Here is a 19,445-nt window from a genome sequence, read left to right as displayed (position 1 = left end):
CACTTACTCCTGCAAGTTGTCTGCTCACACACAATTTATAGATGAATAAATAAATGTAATAAAATTTAAAAACTAGTGGTAAATCCCAGAAATAAAGAACCCAATAGTGGGGCTGGCGAGATGGCTCAGTAGGTAAGAGCACTGACCGTTTTCCAAAGATACTGAGTTTAAATCCCAGCAACCACATGGTGGCTCACAACCATCCATAGTGAAAACTGACGCCCTCTTCTGGCGCGTCTGAGCTGAGTTGACCAGAGCAAGTGGGGCTGATTGGAGTGAGCAGAGGTCTTAAAAATTCAATTCCCAACAACCACATGAAGGCTCACAACCATCTGTACAGTTACAGTACACCCATATACATAAAATAAATAAATAAATATATCTTTAAAAAAAGAACTCAATAGTATTAATTGACCTTTACGTGTGTAGTTAATGTTGCTCTAATTTATTATAAGTTATTATTATTAATAATCTGTTATACCTAATGTACAGATTAAACTACTGTAGATATATGGGAAAACTATACAGGGTTCCATCTTATCTGAGTCTTACCCATCCGTTGGGCAGCTTCAAAACGTTCATGAAAGATCAATGTAAATATAGATAAATAGATATTTAATATTTATACATATTATGGGAAGATGGTCAAGTTTTTATATCAACTTTATAAAATTTTTTAAAGCATGGCTGGCTGGGTGTGGAATACTACTAGCATGGTCCTTGAGCATCTCACCCAACTGCTCCATCATGAAGCTAGAACTCTACCCTGTGCCCTGTCCTGTCTGGTCCAGTGTTGTCATTGTTGTCCCCCAAAGAAAACATTGCTGCAAAGCCTGAGAGCCTGAGTCTGACTCTGGGGACTCACTGATTCTCCTAAGCTGTCCTCTGACTGCCACACAGACATGGGGATGCACGCACACACATGCACGCATGCACACACATACACAAAAACAGAAAAGGTATCATTTTAAAGGATCTCTCCTTCAGCATGAGGTTTTTGGTGCTTTGCTTTTGGACCTCTCTTTATTGAGTCATTTTCTAGTTTACAAAGACTTAGGAGTACAAAAACCTGGGAGTACAGAGAGATGTTACATCTTTTCTGTTTTTCTCCTTTGAGTCTACTGAGCAGACCATTTTTCCTGTGTGGTGCATGATGAGAGGAGTCGCAGTCACCGAGGGTACTCCGAACCCTTGGCTGATGTCAGGGGACAGCTGCAGGTGGGAACGGGTCCTCAGTGATGGTTACAGATGCCAGGTGATTCTAGAACGCTGAATCCTGAATTAAGAATCTAGATCAGTGTTCTCAACCTTAGTGATGTGTTGTGTTGGCCCCCAACCATAACATGATTTTCATTCCTACTTCATAACTGCAACTTTACTACTGTTATTAATGATCATGTAAGTATCTGGTGGGCTGGATATTTGATATCTGACCCCTGTGGATAGGTCATTCAACCTCCCCAAGGGGTCAAGACCCACAAGTTAACACAGGTCTAGGAAGTATGACTACACCTTCTCCGCTGCTCTGATTCCACGCATTCCACAAATATTTATTTACTTTAAGAAAACTTTTATTTCTCTATTCAGTGTGTAAGAGATAGTAAATTCCAGGAGTCAGTGCTCTCCTTCCATGTGTTGGTCTCAGGAATTGAATTCAGGTCATCAGGCTTGATGGCCTGCACCTTTACCAAAGGAGGGAGCCATCTTGGTGGCCCTCCACAAGGATTTGTGACATCTCAGATTTACATAGAACCTCATCGGTTGATGACATAGCTTATTCACTAATGTAGTTTATGGCATCTCTAGCTGTGTGAAATTGAGATTGGTTGTGGATGTTCCTGTGCCCTCCAGATCACTTGCTGCGAGGTTCTTGCCTGATGCTCCAGGAGTTCTGATATTACAGCCGGTGTAGACCATTTTTCAATCAGGAGATGTTATGAAAACCTACAATGAGAAAGACTTCTGAGGTGCCCAGTCTAGTTCAGAAAGGCACAGGTGTGACAGTGTTCTTTTTTATTCTGTTCTCTGTAAGGAGTAACTGTGGCCATGGAGGCGTGTCTAGCCTGTGGACTAAAGACCACTTGCATTTAGGGATAGCTGTGAATGTGACCCATTACAAAATTGTGAACTTAACACACTACACACACACAAATACATGCACAAACACAAAATTAAAATTAAAAAATGAATGCAGAGGAAAATAGAAAAATTAAATAAAGCAATACAGTCTGGACAATTTCTGATATTATGAGAATTTCATCCAAATGATTATCAAACTAGGAACCCTGAGTAGAAAAGAAAATGAAGATAGACTTTCATATACAGGCTAATAGAGTCCAAAGGGAAAGGGAAAAATCTAGAATATCAGCTTGTAATCATAATGTTTACAAAAGACCAGAATACTTTTACTAAAATGTATTCACTTACATCCCAATATCAGCCCCCCTCCTCCCAGGCCCCCCCACATACACAGCTTCTTTCCCCATTTTCCCCTCTCCATCTCATCTGAGAAGTAGGAGCCCCTCTCTGAACCCCGGAATCAGAATTCTTAAAATCAAATGACACTGGCTAAAAGGATCATGGCTGTAGAAGGATGGCCCTGGGTCTTCGATAGAAGCTTAACTCCACTCTTTAACTCTCTAATTCTTTGATGTTTAAAGATGATTTCTTGGTTTTATTTTACGTGCATTGGTATTTTGCTTACAGGTATGCCAGTGAGAGGGCATCTGGTCACCCAGAACTGGAGTTCCAGACAGGTGTGAGCTGCCCTGGGGGTGCTGGGAATTGAATCCAGGTTTTCTGGAAGAATATCAGTGCTCTTAACTCCTAACCCATTTCTCCTAATATTTTGATGTATATACAATTTCTAAAAATGCCCCTTTACTAATGCCCCAGAGTCCATGTAATCTCTGTCATCCTTTCTTTACTTTCCATATTTCCATTTCCATATTTTCCCTTCGTTTCAGTTTAGCTAGATGTATTATGTTGATCTTTTAAAATATTTTGGGTTTATGTTTGTTCACTTCCAGTTTTATTACTTAAAAATTGATTCAAGAAAGTCTCTCATGTGGCTCAGGTTGGTCTTGAGGTTTCTGCAGAGCTGAAGATGACTTTGAACTCCTGATTCCCCTTCCTCTCATTGAGGGCTGGGCTTGCAGGTGTACAGCACCATCCCTGGGATTTCTGAGGATATACACCACTGTTCCAGGTTTACGCAACACTTGGAACTTGAACTCAGGACCTCTTGCATACTGAGCAAGCACTCTACCAAGCTGCACTCCAACTCCTCAGTTTTTATTTTACTTACTCACTATTAATATTTCTTTCGCTTTGTTTTTTTACTCACTGTCTTACTTAGACTTCTGTCTTAGTTAGGGTTTTACTGCTGTGAACAGACACCATGACCAAGGCAAGTCTTATAAAAAACAACATTTAATTGTGGCTGGCTTACAGGTTCAGAGGTTCAGTCCATTATCATCAAGGTGGGAGCATGGCAGTATCCAGGCAGGCATGGCACAGGAGGAGCTGAGAGTTCTATGTCTTCATCCAAAGGCTGCTAGTGGAAGACTGACTTGCAGGCAACTAGGGTGAGGATCTTATACCCACACCCAGAGTGACACACCCATTCCAACCATGTCACACCTATTCCAACAAGGCCACAACTTCAGATGGTGCCACTCCCTGATCCAAGGATATACAAACCATCACATCCCACTCCCTGGTCCCCATAGACTTGTTCAAAAACATGAGTCTATGGGGGCCATACTTAAACATAGCATAATGCAAAATGCATTTAGTCCAACTTTCAAAGTCCTCATATTCTATAGCAGTTGCAACACTGTTAAAAGTCCAAAATTCAAGGTCTCTTCTGAGATTCAGTCAACTTAATTAACTGTAATCCCCAAAGCAAGGCAGGAAACCAGCTGAGCAAATTCCAAACTCTCCATCTCCATGGCTGATGTCAAAGCGGTCTTCAGATCTCCACTCCTTTGGCATCTTTGTTGACTGCAACAAACTGCTTTCTCTTGGGCTGGTTCCACTCCCTGTTAGCTGCTTTCCTCAGCATGTATCCCATGGCTCTGGCATCTTTAACATCTTTGAGTCTCCAAGGCAATTTCAATGTTACAGCTTCTTGTTTCAGTGCCTGGGATTCCACTTAATCTTTTGGAATCCTCCTAAGGGCTGGCATCACTTTTCCAGCTCTGCCCTCGGTAGCACTCTAAGCTCAGGTTGATCCACTCTACTACGGCTGCTGTTCTTGGTGATCATCCCACGGTACTGACATCTCCAATACACTGGGGTATTCCACTCCAACTAGGCTTCACCAATAGCCTCTCATAGGCTCTCTTCAGGGTGTCAAGCCTCAAATCCTTTGCATGACCCCTTCAGTCTTGGGCCATCAACTACAGCTGAGGCTTCACATTCTCCAATGGCCTTCCCTGGCCTCTCACAGTGCTAAGCCTCAGCTTCTCTCCATGATCCCTTCATTCCTGCACAAGCAGTACCACCTGAGTGACTCTTACACATTACCAAGTCCAGCCACAGCATGAGGTACAACCTTGGGTATCTCTGGAACACAGCTTCTTTGTGCTCCCAGAAAACAATTTCCAGAAGATTCACCTCAACAATGCTGGTCTCTTCTTAATCACCGCTAATTCCTTAGCTCCAGCTAACCAGCATCAATTTTCCCAGTAGTTCCTTCCATTCTTAACTCTAGAGTCAGAGCCACATGGCTGAAGCTGCCGAGTTCTGCTGCTTACAGGAACTAGAACATGATCCCCTTGTACTATTACATTATCACTAGCTTTATGTTTTCTAAATCCTTCAATGCCTAAGCTTGGCTATCCTGGTTCTTGATCTGTAGATAGACCTTGAATGCAGAGATCAGCATGCTTGTCTCATGGGATTAAAGGTGTGTACCACCATGCCTGGATCTAGTTAAGCTGGGTAGAATCTTGCCCCAAGGTCCCACTCCCTTAATCTTTTATCTCCTAAAACACAAGATTTTGCATCATTTCACTTCCTGGTACCCCTTTAATACTCAAACCATATATTTTATATTTTTCCTTTCTATGCTTGCTATGCTTGTTCAAACTTCTCTTCATAAGACTTAACCAGAAAACAAAGTCTCTGCTGGGCTTTTTTGAAACTTCTTTTATCAATGCAATTAATACTAAGTCTCTTCACCTTAGCCTCAGGCAAACTTTTCAGACAAGGGCAAAAAGTAGCCACATTCTTCACCAAAATACCACAAAACCAGTCTTTATGCCACATTCTGAAATTCTTCTCCTTTGAAATCTCTTGGGTCAGGTCAACACAGTTCAAATCACTCCCAGCAACAAAGTCTTCCATATTCCTACTAGGATGACCCATTAAGCCCCATTTAAAGCATTCCACTGCTATCCAACTCCAAAATCCCAAAATCCACATTCTTTCAAATAAAAGCATGGTCAGGCCTATCAGAGCAATATCCCACTCCCAGTACCAACTTCTGTCTTAGTTAGGGTTTTACTGCTGTGAACAGACACCATGACCAAGGCAAGTCTTATAAAAAACAACATTTAATTGTGGCTGGCTTACAGGTTCAGAGGTTCAGTCCATTATCATCAAGGTGGGAGCATGGCAGTATCCAGGCAGGCATGGCCCAGGCAGAGCTGAGAGTTCTATGTCTTCATCCAAAGTCAGCCAGTGGAAGACTGACTTCCAGGCAACTAGGGTGAGGATCTTATACCCACACCCAGAGTGACACACCCATTCCAACCATGTCACACCTATTCCAACAAGGCCACAACTTCAGATGGTGCCACTCCCTGATCCAAGGATATACAAACCATCACACTGACTTATATTTTTTATTATTAAAATAATTCTCATTGTGTACATCCATTGTACATGGCTTTGTTACTAAGGGACATTTGTATGTGTAATGGCTATTCGTTGTTGTCAAGTTGACTATATCTGGAATGAACCAAAATCCAGAATTGGAGGGCTCACCTGTGATCCAGATCTTGAGGCTAGAAGACACAAGTTTCTGACCTAAGTCTTGGCATGGAGATCTTGAGGCAAAATGACTATGAAAAGATTAGGCCAAGGCAAGATAGTACACACCTTTAATCCCAGGAGACTAAAGCCAGGAGATCTCTGAGTTCAAGGTCAGCCTGGTACAAGTCCCAGATCCAGACATGGTAGTACACACCTTTAATCTGGGCCACACCTCCTGAGGGAGACCTATATAAGTTCATTGGAAGAAGGGAGATTCAGTCTTTGTTACCACTTGCATTTACTTGCCAACACATCTGTTGGAATCTACTTCTACTGAAAAAAAGCTGAAACAACTAGCCTCGTGGGACTGAGCAACTACTAGATTCTTGGACTTCCAATTAACAGCTGACCATCATTGATAAATTGGACTACAGATTGTAAGTCATTACAATAAATTCCCTCAATATAGAGAAACATTCCTTACATTCTGTGACTCTAGATAACCCTGACTAGTACAGTATGCAAGTATAGACTACATTAAACATATTTTCTCCCATACTGCTTTACCTTCTCCTTCATTGCTTCTCTCCTGATTTTTTTTTAGTGTCTCTTAAAATTTTTTCAGTTTTTAAAATTTTATGTGACTGGATGTTTTGCCTGCCTATATGCCTATATACTACATGAATTCAGAGTCTGCAGAGATCAGTAAAGAGTGGTTGATCCCCTCAGATTAGGGATACATATAGTTGTGAGCTGCCATATGAGTGCTAGGAATTGAATCTTGTTTCTCTCCTAGAACAGCAAGCGCTCTTAACTATGGAGACATGTCTCCTGGATTTTTTATTTTGTCTATTTATTTATTTATTTATTCACTTTATATCCCAATTGAAGCCCCCCATCCAACTGCCCCCCTCTCCTCCCAGTCTCCTATACTCCTCTCTTTCACCTCTGAAAAAATGGAAGCCCCTCCTGGGTACCAACCCACCCAGGCACCTCAAGTTACTGTAGCACTAGGCACATCCTCTCCCACTGAGGCCAAACAAAGCAGACCAGTTAGAGTAACAGGATCCACAGGCAGGCAGCAGAGTCAGACTAAGTCCCCACAGACAAAGCTGCACATCTGCTACATATGTGTAGGGGTCTAGGTCCAGCCCTTGTATTCTCTTTGGTTGATGGCTCTTTTCTTGGAACTCCCAAGGGTATAGGATAGTTGACTCTGATGGTCTTCTGTGGAGTCCCTGCCCCCTCCAGGTTCCCCAATCCTTCCCCCAACTCTTCCAGAAGACTTCCTGGGCTTGGTCTCATGTTTGGCTACGGGTCTTTCAGTCAGCTGCTGGGTGGAGCCCCTCAGAGGACAATTATTCTAGGGTCGTGACTGTGAATCCATGCTGACAGATACAAACAACCTAAGGCTCCAAGATAAGAAGGCAGGCCTACAATGTGCCCCACTGATCCTCTGAGGACAGCTCAGCACACCGCCCCACCCTAAACTGCAGGGGTTGCTTCTGCATTCACTTATGTCAGTCTCACACAGGGTACCTATTTATCCAGGCCCGCAATGACAAATATAGCTGTCAACAGTGTCTTCACATGTTCTATCATTGTGACAAGGCTTTGACTAACAATGAGGTATCAAAGCCTCACAATGTGGCCCTGTGAATCTACTCCCCATACAGTCACAGTAGTAGCTGTTTCTTCCATCCACACACAGATCCCTCGGAGATGTGGCTGACTGGCACGTTCATCAAAGTTGAGTTCACAGTGGTCTCCAGGAAGTCTAGGTAAACAATCACAGAAGTGAGCCCCAAGAGCATCCTGACACATGGGGCATCATGTAGACATGGCTGGGATCCACATCCATCAATTCCCAACTCATAGCTCACTGTAGAATACTCTTGAGGACCAACTCATGTGTCGCTTCACTGAAGTCTCCTAGAGTTTTAAATATTGTGTGTGTGTGTGTATGTGTGTATGGGGTGTGTTTGAACACTCTCATGTGGGTGCCTGCAGAGGCTAGAAGACAGCATTGCCTTCTCTGGATCTGCTGTTACAGATGATTGTGAGGGACCTGAGATAGATTTTGAGAGCTGAACCCTAGTCCTCTGCAAAAACAGCAAGTACTCTTAACTTCTGAGCCTTCCCTCCAGCCCTTTAAAGTAAAAATTTTACTTAGCATTCAAATAATAGGATTCATGATTACATTTTATACACCTGTCATAACACTTTGCTTTGTCTGTCTTCCTCCTGCCACCCTCCCTCCTCATCTTTCTTCCACCACCCTCCTCCCTCCACATATTCCTCCTACCACCCCCTCCCTCTTCATCTTCCTCCCACCACCCTCCTCCCTCCTCATCTTCCTTCCACCATCCTCCTCCCTCCGCATATTCCTCCCACCACCTTCCTCCCTCCTTCTGTTTCTCCCACCTCCCTCTTCCCTCCACCTGTTCTCCCCCACCACCCTCCTCTCTGCCACATTTTCCTCCCACCACCCCCTCCCTCCACACCTTCCTCCTGCCACTCTTCTCAATGCAACATGCTGCCTTTTTTCTATCACTTCCCTTAATTTAAATAATGCCTTCTATTTCCTTTCCTTTTCTTTTATTGAAGAGATTTTTGGGTTTTTTTTCTTCACATAACATCCTGATCAAGGACTTCCTTCCCTCAACTCCTCCCATTCTCTCCCTCCTTCCTCCTCCACCTGAATCCACAGACTTCTAAGAGGTAAGATATGACAACATGAAATGTAATATGATTAAAATAAAAACCTATCATATTGGAGTTGGACAAGATAAACAAAGATAAGGAAGCCGGGCGTGGTGGCCAACGCCTTTAATCCCAGCACTTGGGAGGCAGAGGCAGATGGATTTCTGAGTTCGAGACCAGCCTGGTCTACAAAGTGAGTTCCAGGACAGCCAGGGCTACACAGAGAAACCCTGTCTGGAAAAACCAAAAAACAAAAAAACCCACCCCATTCCTGAGCCAGGCATGGTGGCACACACCAAAATAATAATAATAATAATAATAATAATAATAATAATAATAATAATAATGAAAAGTACCCAAAAGAAGGCATAAAAATAAGAGACACACTCATTCACAGACTCAGGAATCCCATAAAAATCCTAAATTGGAAGTCATAACGTAAATGCAGACGACCTGGTGCAAACCCGTGTGGGCCCTGTGCTTGCTGCTTCAGTATCTGTGAGCTCATATGGTCTTTGCTCCTGGTGATTAAGAGGGCCTTGTTTTCTTCTTATCCTTCAATACCTGCTGGCTATTACACTCTTTATACCTCCACTTCCACAGGCTTCCCGGAGCCCTTAGGGAGGGGTTTAACAAAGACAATAGATTTAGGCTGAGTGTTTCAAGCTCTCTCACTCTTCATTATGTCTGGCTTCGAATCTCTGTATTTTCCCCATCTGCTGCAGGAGCAATTTTCTTTGGCATTGGCTGAGCAAAGTGCTGATCTGTGAGTATAGCAAAATGTCACTAGGATTAATTTTTTTTTTTTGCTACATTTTTCTTTTGGACTAGTATTATTTTGTTTTATGCTAGGTTCCTTGGTTATCCAGTCTCAGGTATCTAGCCACCCAACCAGAGTTGGGTGTGAATTCCTTCTTCTAGAGTGAGCCTTAGGTCAAATCAGATACTGATTGGTTACTCCTACAAACTTTGTGACACTATTTCACTAGTGTATTTTGCAGGCAGGGCATCATTGTAGATTGGAGAGTTTGTGGCTGACTTGGTGTTTGTTTTTCTTTTGGTAGCATGCACAGGATCTTCCTGTACCAAAGGCAATAGAACATAGGGTTAAAGGCTCTATTAGGCATATCAGCTTGGCTCTTCCATGTTCATTGAGTTGCTTAGTTCGTTTCAGAAATGGTCTTAGCTGTGAGCAAGCTATAGTCCTTTGAAATAGCCTGGGTTGTTTAGGGATTCTCACAGGATAGCTCTGAACAAGCCAATTAGATATAACCTAATCCCAGGACTGGAAACTTCATTTAGTGAGAAGAGATGGCAAGTGAGGCTCTATCTCTCCCATTATTTAATAATTTCATTTAGAGCACACTTATATATGAATATATTTTAGGAAGCTTCTGTTGTACAGGTTTCCATACTACCCCTCAAATGGCCCTTATGTTAGCTGTCTCTCCCCTCCACTTCCCCACTTGATCTTCCATTCCAGTCCCCCTTCAATGATAGCTATTCTATTTCTCTTTCCTAACAAGATCTACATGTACCCCCCTTGTCTCTTACTCTGTATCCAATTTCTGTGGTTCTATTGATTGTAGCTAGTTTAACATTGATTCACAGGTAATATCCACATATACTGGAACATGTAAGATTTATCTGAGTGGGTTATCATATGCAGGAGGGTTTTTTGTTTTTGTTTTGTTTCACACCCAGTGAAGGATAGCAGTCTGCAGCCTGGTGGGATTCAGATGACTTCACTTAGTATTATGAAAGTGGGAAGGGTCTTTATGGGGGTTTGGATATGGTAATGGCTATTCCTGGTGGCCACGTTGACTATATCTGGAATAAACCAAAATCCAGAATTGGAGGGCTCACCTATGATCCAGATCTTGAGGCTGGAAGACACAAGTTTCTGACCTGGATCTTGGCATGGAGATCTTGATGCAAAGTGACTACGAAAAGATTAGGCTAAGGCAAGATAGTACACACCTTTAATCCCAGGAGACTAAAGCCAAGAGATCTCTGAGTTCAAGGTCAGCCTGAGATAAATCCCTGTTCCAGGGATTGTAGTACACACCTTTAATCTTGGCCACACCTTCTGAGGGAGACCTATATAAGGACGGTGGAAGAAGGAAGATTCACTCTTTTTAACCATTTGCATTTACTTGCCAGCGTACCTGTTGGAATCTACTTCAACAGAAGACCAGCTGAAACAACTAGCCTCGTGGGACTGAGCAACTACTAGATTCTTGGACTTCCCATTCACAGCTGACCACTGTTGGGAAGTTAGACTACAGACTGTAAGTTGCCATAATGAATTACTTCAATATAGAAAGACATTCCATATGTTCTGTAACTCTAGAGATTCCCTAAGCAATACAGATATCAACTATCCAAGAAAGGGTCCTGAGTTTGAACATTCGTCCCTAGCATGTGGCCCTGTTGGTCCAGTTGCCAAAAATCTTGAAAATATAGCCTGGCAGATAGAGTTGGTCATAGGGGGTAGGGTTGTGAGTCCTGTGTCCACTCTAACACAGGGATCGGCTGCTTGAGAAGGTAGGACAAAGGGAGTTTGTGCTAGTCCTATGCCATTGCTGCGTGGCTATTGGGCTGTGGGAAACTACAGTCTGAGGTGCGTGGCAGTCACAGCTGGCTTGAAGGTCCCTGGGCCTGAGAAGAGGCTAGAGCCATGGAGTTCCCAAATTCTTGAACACTCCAGCACCTCTGCAAATAGAGGAAGATCTGAGAACAGAATCTGGGCCTGTGGGATGGAGCTAGCCCTGGGCTGTGCGTGGGAAAGGGGAGAGCTCTGGCTGGTCCCTTGTGGAGAGTCCTTGGCTTGAGAGAGGCCAACTTGGCTTGGTGGCAGTTGTGGTTGAGAATGCAAATAGACCTTCTACAGGAAATTAGACAGTGGCTCTATAGGCAAGGGCCATCTCTGTGGCTCCCCACAGTGGATCCCAATGAAAAGAGGCAGTCCATGGTGTTAAGGTATTTATTGTCATGGCAGAAATTGAATGAGTAAAACCATACCCCACTTCTCAGGATGGGCCTGAGATTAAATACCATTTGCTGGGAGGAATGTCTGAGAAGGAAAGCTTATTGGCTAAGAACTCAAGGCCTCTAGGTACCTCATTAGAATGGAGATCTGTCTTGAGTCTAAGTGACCACCGGTTACATCTCTTTTCCTATTAACTTGGTCTGAGATGTTTAGGCTACATGTGGAAGGGCTTTGGGCATTGCCCTTACTTTACTGATAAACACAAATCTATAAGGGCCTGCATCTAGTGACAAGGGCCAGGTGCCTGCTGCAGGCAAAGTTCCTACTATCCCTTCAAGGTCTCTGGGCTTCTAGCCTTAGCCCAACTGAAGGCCAGGCTAACTTTCATGGTCAAATTCCTCACAATAAGGGATCTAGGGACTGCTAACTAGGTGTAACCTTCTTCAGGTGTTTCTACTGCCCCACTAACCAGCCTTTCCTGTCCTGAGGACAGAATGTGAAAGAAACCAGTGAACTGTGCCCTACCATCATTGTTCCATTTTACCTCTGACCTCAAAAGGAGCTATTGGGAGGTCATTGACCTGCCCACTTAAGCTCTGGCTAAGGCTGCCTCCTGTCCTTACAGTGACTGAAGTAGCTGTTGGTTGGTAGAGAGCATTTGGAGTTCTAGACTGTTGAACCACTGCGCTTGGATCTTCATGTATTGTTGAATCTGAACATAGTGAGTTTTCTTTTAAATCCTTAGGTTTCAGTTTAGAGGTTACTGGGTTGTTTGTTTGCTTGTTTGTTTGTTTTTTAAAGGTGTATTTATTTTATATTTGTGAGTGCACTGTAGCTATAAAAATAGTTATGAGCCTTCATGTGGTTGCTGTAAATTGAATTTTTAGGACCTCTGCTCACTCTGGTCAGCCCCACACTCTCATCCCTGCTCATACTGGTCCAAGGATTTATTTATTATTATACATAAGTACAGTGTAGCTGACTTCAGATGCACCAGAAGAGGGCATCAGATCTCATTACAGGGGGTTGTGAGTCACCATGTGATTGCTGGGATTTGAACTCAGGGCCTTCAGAAGAGTCCTCTTACCCACTAAGTCATCTTGTCATCCCGAAGTTTCTGTTTTCTGCTTTTGTACTAACTCTCTCTTCCAGTCCTTTGTTGGTTCGAAGTATGATTGGAAGAAATTATATCTTCTTTGTTCTTTAGTTTTTTGACTTTGTTTTAAAATGTCCTATTTTACATGGCTATATTCCTTTCACTATTTTGGAACATTAGTTTATGTTAACTACACAACATGTTCATTCTCAGTGATATTTCCATACATGTACATGAAGAACATTGATCACATTCTCCTCCCCATCACACTTTCTTATGCCTGCCCCATCCAAGTCCCTCAGTGTTTCCCTGTTTTGTTCACACCCTTACTTTCCAAGTAGAGGCCACATCACATCAAGTCCTCCTGTTCAGAGGACTGACAGACAGGATTGGATGGTCTCTTAAGCAAGGGCACCAATGTGTCTCTGCTTTAGCAGAAAGATTCCTCCTGGCTGGTTATCTTCTGATCTTCCTGGAAGTTCAAACATCATGACTCCATGCAAGGAGCAAAGGCAATGCTCAGATCCTATTCTGTTGATTCTATTTATGGAAGTGGGCAGCTGAAAAGGTTCAAGGCCAGAATAAATGTAAGTCTAAAAGGAGCCACAACTGTACTTCCTTGAAGAACTTTCCTTGGTGGAAGATAAAATTGCTTGTCCCTGAACCTACTTGGGTCCCTCTGTCTGCAGCTGTCATCCCATGATGTATCTTCTGTCTTAAGTAGAGCAAATGTGCTATGAAAGCTAGTGTCTTCTCAGGCATAGGAGATGGGGGAAATAGTAATTTTGAAGCAAAGAATCAAATCTGTGCCCTTGAGTCCCACTGGCCAAAGAACTCAAAAACATGTTGAGGAACAAAAGCTGCCTACTGCTTGGATGGTCTACCTCTCATTTCACAGAACTCCCTTACAAACTCCTGTCCCTTTGGAAAAACAGAGGGGAATTGTTACTGTCTCTGGATCCTGGGCTTTGGTGAGAAGTCTCAGGCCTAATGGGGAACATGGGATGAATGCTATCATCTTCCTCTAAACCTCACAGGTGTTAGTCTCAAACCCTGGGTTACCATAGAAAACAGTATTTTGTTCTTACTACCAATGTAGTAAATAGCTACCATCCTTTAGCACCTATGAATGTGTGTTTTAAAAAAAAATTAATAATTGAATCCTGTTAGTGTACACATGAGTTATTACAAAGTTGTCATAAAGGCTAGGGTCTAAGTGAAAAGCTGAACACTGTCCATCTGTAGCCAATGAATGCCAGAGTCCATAACTGAGGGAGGACCAAAGCTCTGGAGCCCATCATCAGTCTTAGGACTCCTTGTTAACAAGGGGAGTTTCTTTGTTAAAGTTGGGGTGTCAAAAGTTCCACAGAGTGTCAAGTTGTTTGAACATTGTTCCTACCTGTTTGCATAGCTTAGGGAAAATTATGAACCTTGGGCAGTGGACCTAGCAGGAAGAAGGGTCACTGGGCAACACTGTGGACAGATATTTGAGTGTAACCAGCCCTCTACTGCCCCACTGACCAAAATCAGACGTCCTGTCTTTCAAGACAGAATGTGGGGAAAGCCAGTGGGTTGTGCCTGGACACCATTGATCAATTTCATGGTTTGACAACACCAGGACCCATTGTAAGGAATGATAGACACCTGTCCACTTACAGCTCTGAATGAGGCTGCTTCCTGTCATTACAGGACAGAAGCTGTAAGTTGATTGGAAAGCAACTGGCGTTCAATGATGCTGAGCGATTAGACTTGGACTTCAGGAGCTTCAGATCCCAAAATAGTGAGTTTCTCTACACTTTGGTGACTATGATAGGCTTTTGTGGTTATGGTTTGTGTGTTTGCTGGCTTGATTTATGTGTTTACTTTTCAATGTTCTTTATTATCTTCTATTTTACTTTTTAAAGTTACATTTGATAAGTTAGAATATTTTATGTCTTCAATAATGTGCATGAGTATTTTGCCTCCATGTGTGTCTGAGCACCACCTCCCTGGTCTCTGCTATGGAGGTCAGAAGAGGGAGTCAGATTTTTCTGGAACTGGATTTATAGATGGTTGTGAGCCTCTTGTCAAACACCCCGAATTAAAGCAATAACATGTTCATGTACCATACCTAGGTTTTAAACCAAACGAAGCTCTCACTACAACTGCCTGTAGTTCTACTCCAGAGAATCTGATGCCCTCTTCTGACCAACAAGGTTCATAAATAACATTATATAGAAAGATTTGTATCAGTATTTTAAGTGGCATGTAGTGATGATAAGTCTGCTGTATAAGTGGCCTTAGAGGCCAGAGGTGTAAGATTGAGAGCTGGACTTAGGGCAATTGTGGGCCATCTGACCTGGGTCTTGAGAACCAAGTGCAGGTCCTCTACAGGAGTAGCTGACATTTTGGACTCCAGAGCCAGCTCTCCAGCCTGGACACTGTGGGTGTTGGAGTGTCTGTTTGTTGTCTTATGCACTCCTTTAGAACCTGATTTTCTTGGTGCACTGGCTCTCAGTGTGTGCTGAAACCAGGGGAGAGGATAGTTCTTTCCAATGAGCAGCTCTTACTGTCCGTGATCCCTTGTTTTGTTCTATCAGTTTGCACTTGGTTGCTGTCAACCTGATCTATGTCATAGTTTGTGTCTACTGCTTTAGAAGGTGCTTTGCTCTTCTCTTCCCAAGCATTCCAAATACCTGATTAGGTTGTCTGACATGTTTCTGGCATTTTTCTTGTCTTTTGGAGGTAAGAAGATTTAAATGTAAAAATTCTCTTCAGCCTGATTTTAAATGGTTTGCTTTTGTTTTGTTCCTCTTTTTTTTTTTTTTTTAACTTTCTCATTGCAAGTTTGGTTCTAGGCAAGTCATAGAGGGCCTGATGATGGAGCAGGATCTGAAGATGATGGAGCAGGATCTGAAGGCCTGCTACTCAATAGAAGAGAACTTCGACACTAACTATAAGATGCTGAACACACTGGGTGAAGGAAAATTTTCAGTGGTGAAACGGGCCTTCCATGTCCCCACAAGTACCTCTGTGGCTGTAAAAATTCTCCAAAACACCAAGGAGTACACCTCACCCATCTGCAGGGAAGCCAGGATTATGAAATCACTTAGCCATCCTAACATTATCAAGCTGTTTCATGTGGTCCAGAGAAGAGAGATTACCTACCTGGTGATGGAGTATGCCTCAGAGGGAGAGCTACAAGATCGCATCATCAAAGTGGGGTCTTTAGAGGAGAGCGAGACTCGAAGGCTGTTTGCTCAGATAGTACATGCGGTGCAGTACTGCCATGACCATCACATTGTCCATAGAGACATAAAGGCCAGCAACATCTTGATCGACTGCAGGGGAAATGCCAAGCTGTGTGATTTTGGCTTGGCTGCTGAAGTGATTCCTGGACAAAAGCTGGCAGGTTTCTGTGGCACACTGCCCTACTGTGCCCCAGAACTCTTGCAAGCAGTGAAATATGAGGGTCCCCCTGTAGATATCTGGAGTTTAGGGGTCCTCCTGTTCCTCATGTTATCTGGGAACTTGCCTTTCCAAGGCAGGTCATTTGTGGACTTGAAGCAGGAGATCATCTCTGCAAACTTCAGCATCCCTTCCCATGTTTCCATTGACATTTCCAATGTCATCATTGAACTGCTGATGATCAATCCCAGCAGGAGGCCCACCATCCACCAAATCATGAGGCACCCCATGATCAGGGGCAGTGAGGCATGTTTACCACCTACTTCCACACAGATTTCACAGGCACCCCAAGCCACAGCATTGTCAGGACCATGAGAGTCATCACATAGAAGCCTGACAGGAATATGTCCTCCTGCAGTCCCCAAGAGGAGCTCTGTGGATCCCTGCAGCCACCTAAGAGTGTAGGTGTTCCAGGATCCTCCTCTGGGGATATCTTGGAGAAAGAGACCCTCATGGAAAAAAGAACCTCACCCAGGAAGAGGCCATCAAACAAGAAGAGGCTGTCCATCAGAAAGTTGCTGTCATTCGAGAAGAACCCATTATTGGTGGCCAGCCTCGGGATGGAGGTGGAGCCACCCTGCTACATCCACTCTAGTAGTGACTCACTTGACAGGCTTAGAAACCTGGAAGCAGTCCTGAGGCAAAGAGTTTCACGGAAACTTAGTCTCCTGGAACCATAGCATCCCGTATAATAAATGCTCCAAACTTGTCCTTGCGAATGGATCTGTGTGCTTTCTTTCAGTATTGTTTTATTATAGGTGCCTCCAAGCAATGACTTGCTCAATATCTAAGCAAAATCGAACTTTGCTCCCTGGCCTTCAACAATGCCCTAGTCTTGAGCTGGCCCTGGGCTTGGAATTCAGTAAAAATATTGCCCATTCAGTGACATTCAGAATTGCCTCTAGTATTGTAAGAGAGATAGTGAAAGAAATCAGGCATTACTATCTACTACATAGAGCTAGAAATCTCAGGGCAAGCTTAACAATGTAAGTTTAGAATTCTTATTATAGTTATGTATGGCATACTACATTACTTATTAGTAGAAAGTCCCCCCAATACTATCACTTAGAATAAAAGCCAAGCTGTTCCCATATACAGGAATTTACAATGGTTTAGGAAGTAGATTGGGCTGTGGTTTTAGAGTATTGCATTATTGATGAGAAGGTTAGCTAGAGCAGAACTCCCTAATTAGAACCATGACTTGGGCATGAAAGCCCTTGCCTCGAGAGTGTAAAGACCTCAAACACTTGGCTTCTAAGAATATAGCTGATCTTAGATAGAGAGGACTTTGTCTCAATTGTTTTATTGCCCAGTTCCTGCCAGTTTTTATGTTTGCATTTCTCTGTTCTGTGTAAGAGTCATTAAGCATCCGGTAACCTCATTGTACCTTGCCGATGTGTCACCTAATTCCCCTATTTTCTTCTGTATTAAAAGTCTGGTACTCAATTTGACAAATTACATTCAGATACCACACTCCCTTGTGTTCGTATTTGTTTGTCATCCAGGCCAACTCCTTGCCCACTGATAACTGGAACCCCGAGTTTCACCCTTGGATCGAGGACCCAAGTGAGGTTCATCTGCAGCACTTCCCCTTGTATCTGGTGACACCATTGGAAGGAAATAAGGAAGATAACCATGAACTGTCTCTGAAATCTGTGCTGCTGCCTGCCATTAACAAAGAGAAGGAGTTTTGTTTTTAATTTTTAACTCTCTATCATTTTTATTTGTATAAATATTTTATCCCACCTGCTAATTAGGCAACTCCCAAGGCTGAGTGGCTCTGCCCGACTACTCCAACGTCTTGGGATTCTGTAATGTTCTTGCAAAGTGAGGAATCCTGACCAGAGGCAGGGGCACTATAGTCTTTGGATTCTTTAATGAAAACAGATCAGACTTTCCACCTTGCTCAGCCTCCAGAGAGGTACCAGCTAGGTGTGGGGATAGCAATGTCAGTCTGAGCCATCTACACTGGGAATAGCTCAGCACCGTGTCACTGGGTTCCTCAATAGCCAGGACCTGGTACACCATGTCTCAGGCAGCAATTCATGCCAGTACAGCCTTCAGCCCTTGAAAGGCTGCCGTGCACACAGAGATGAGTTGGTAACCACAGTCTTACTGAGGCCAGGACTATCTGGAAAGGCATTCGGGGTACCCAAGTCAAGCAGCACATAGAGGTCAGGTTCAGAGTCAAGTTGTTGTTCACCTTAGCTAGGTCCTTCACATTCAGAAAGCCTTTGGAAACGTCCCTATTAGTTCCTGAAAAACAAAACAAACAGTAAACATGATGGGAAAAATGGCACAGCAGAAGGGTGCTCTTCTCCTTCCTTCCCCTTTCCACAGTTCTTCCCCTTAGACAACCAGGTAAGGCTAAGCCTATAGTAACACTAGTCCATTCTCTCTCCTATTGGACTTTGGAATTTTCAGGAATGACTCTGTACCTACACAAAGGGCATTGAAGTTAGAGCTCACAGTCCTGGTCTGGAAAGGAGTCTCACCTGCATGGTTGATGAGCAGCAGGCTTTACAGCAGCTCAGTCTTAGGGAGCTCATGCCCAGAGCAGAGAAACTGCTGCCCAATGGCCTTAGAGTCCAGATAGGGGGCTGTAAACACCACTCACAGGCCAGGCTGTTGCTTGGCCATCTCTGCCTTCAGTAACTGCAGCACTGAGTCACTGCTTGCACTTAGGAGCAATGAACCTGGAGACAACAACCAGGCCAGCTGTGGGTCCAGGGCTTTCCCCAAACCCTAGGTGGCACCCCTCAGCACACACACAGGGCAGCCCAGCCTACTTCCTCCAAGCCTGGAACTTAACAACAAAATCATCTACTTAACTGGCATGGGGCAGCACCTCTCACTCCCCTTGGTCTGGGAGAGAGGAAATTCAGGCCAGCATCCACTTGGGTTGGGTAAAAAAGGTGACCAATAGCCAGGGAGGCTTAGCTCAGCAGGACATCCCAGTCCCCCAGAGCTTCCAGGTTCCCCTTGGGCTGCTTGCACAAGAAGATCAGTCCTTTCTGTGACACATGTTCCTAATCTCTAACCTGTTCCCAAATCAGCTTCCTCCTCCAGGGTTGGTTTGTCTTCATCCATAGGGGACATACCAGGAAGTGACCAGTGACTGCCTTGGAATAAGTCCTTGCGTGTGTAGAGCTTGTGGTCCCTTGCACTCTGAAGCCTTCTCTGGAAGAGCACAGCAGCTGTCCCAGGAGATGCTGGGCAGACAGA

At 43.7% G+C, this 19,445-nt stretch overlaps 1 protein-coding gene and 2 pseudogenes across 1 annotated transcript; 1 reads left to right on the top strand and 2 right to left on the bottom strand.

The window, feature by feature from the left end:
* Nucleotides 7,353-7,895, bottom strand: Gm18467 (predicted gene, 18467; annotated as a pseudogene).
* Nucleotides 10,894-16,942, top strand: Gm4565 (predicted gene 4565). Its single transcript, NM_001324552.1, has 3 exons — nt 10,894-10,976; nt 14,463-14,553; nt 15,600-16,942. The coding sequence occupies exon 3, from the start codon at nt 15,630-15,632 to the stop codon at nt 16,533-16,535; it is 906 nt and encodes a 301-aa protein (NP_001311481.1). The 5' UTR covers nt 10,894-10,976; nt 14,463-14,553; nt 15,600-15,629; the 3' UTR covers nt 16,536-16,942.
* On the bottom strand, nt 18,192-19,004 carry Gm18060 (predicted gene, 18060; annotated as a pseudogene).

This window comes from Mus musculus, chromosome 7 (genome assembly GCF_000001635.26).
Source record: "Mus musculus strain C57BL/6J chromosome 7, GRCm38.p6 C57BL/6J".
NCBI classification, from domain to species: Eukaryota; Metazoa; Chordata; class Mammalia; order Rodentia; family Muridae; genus Mus; species Mus musculus.
Note: the sequence above shows the minus strand (reverse complement) of the source record. Positions and strands in the feature narration are given on the sequence as shown.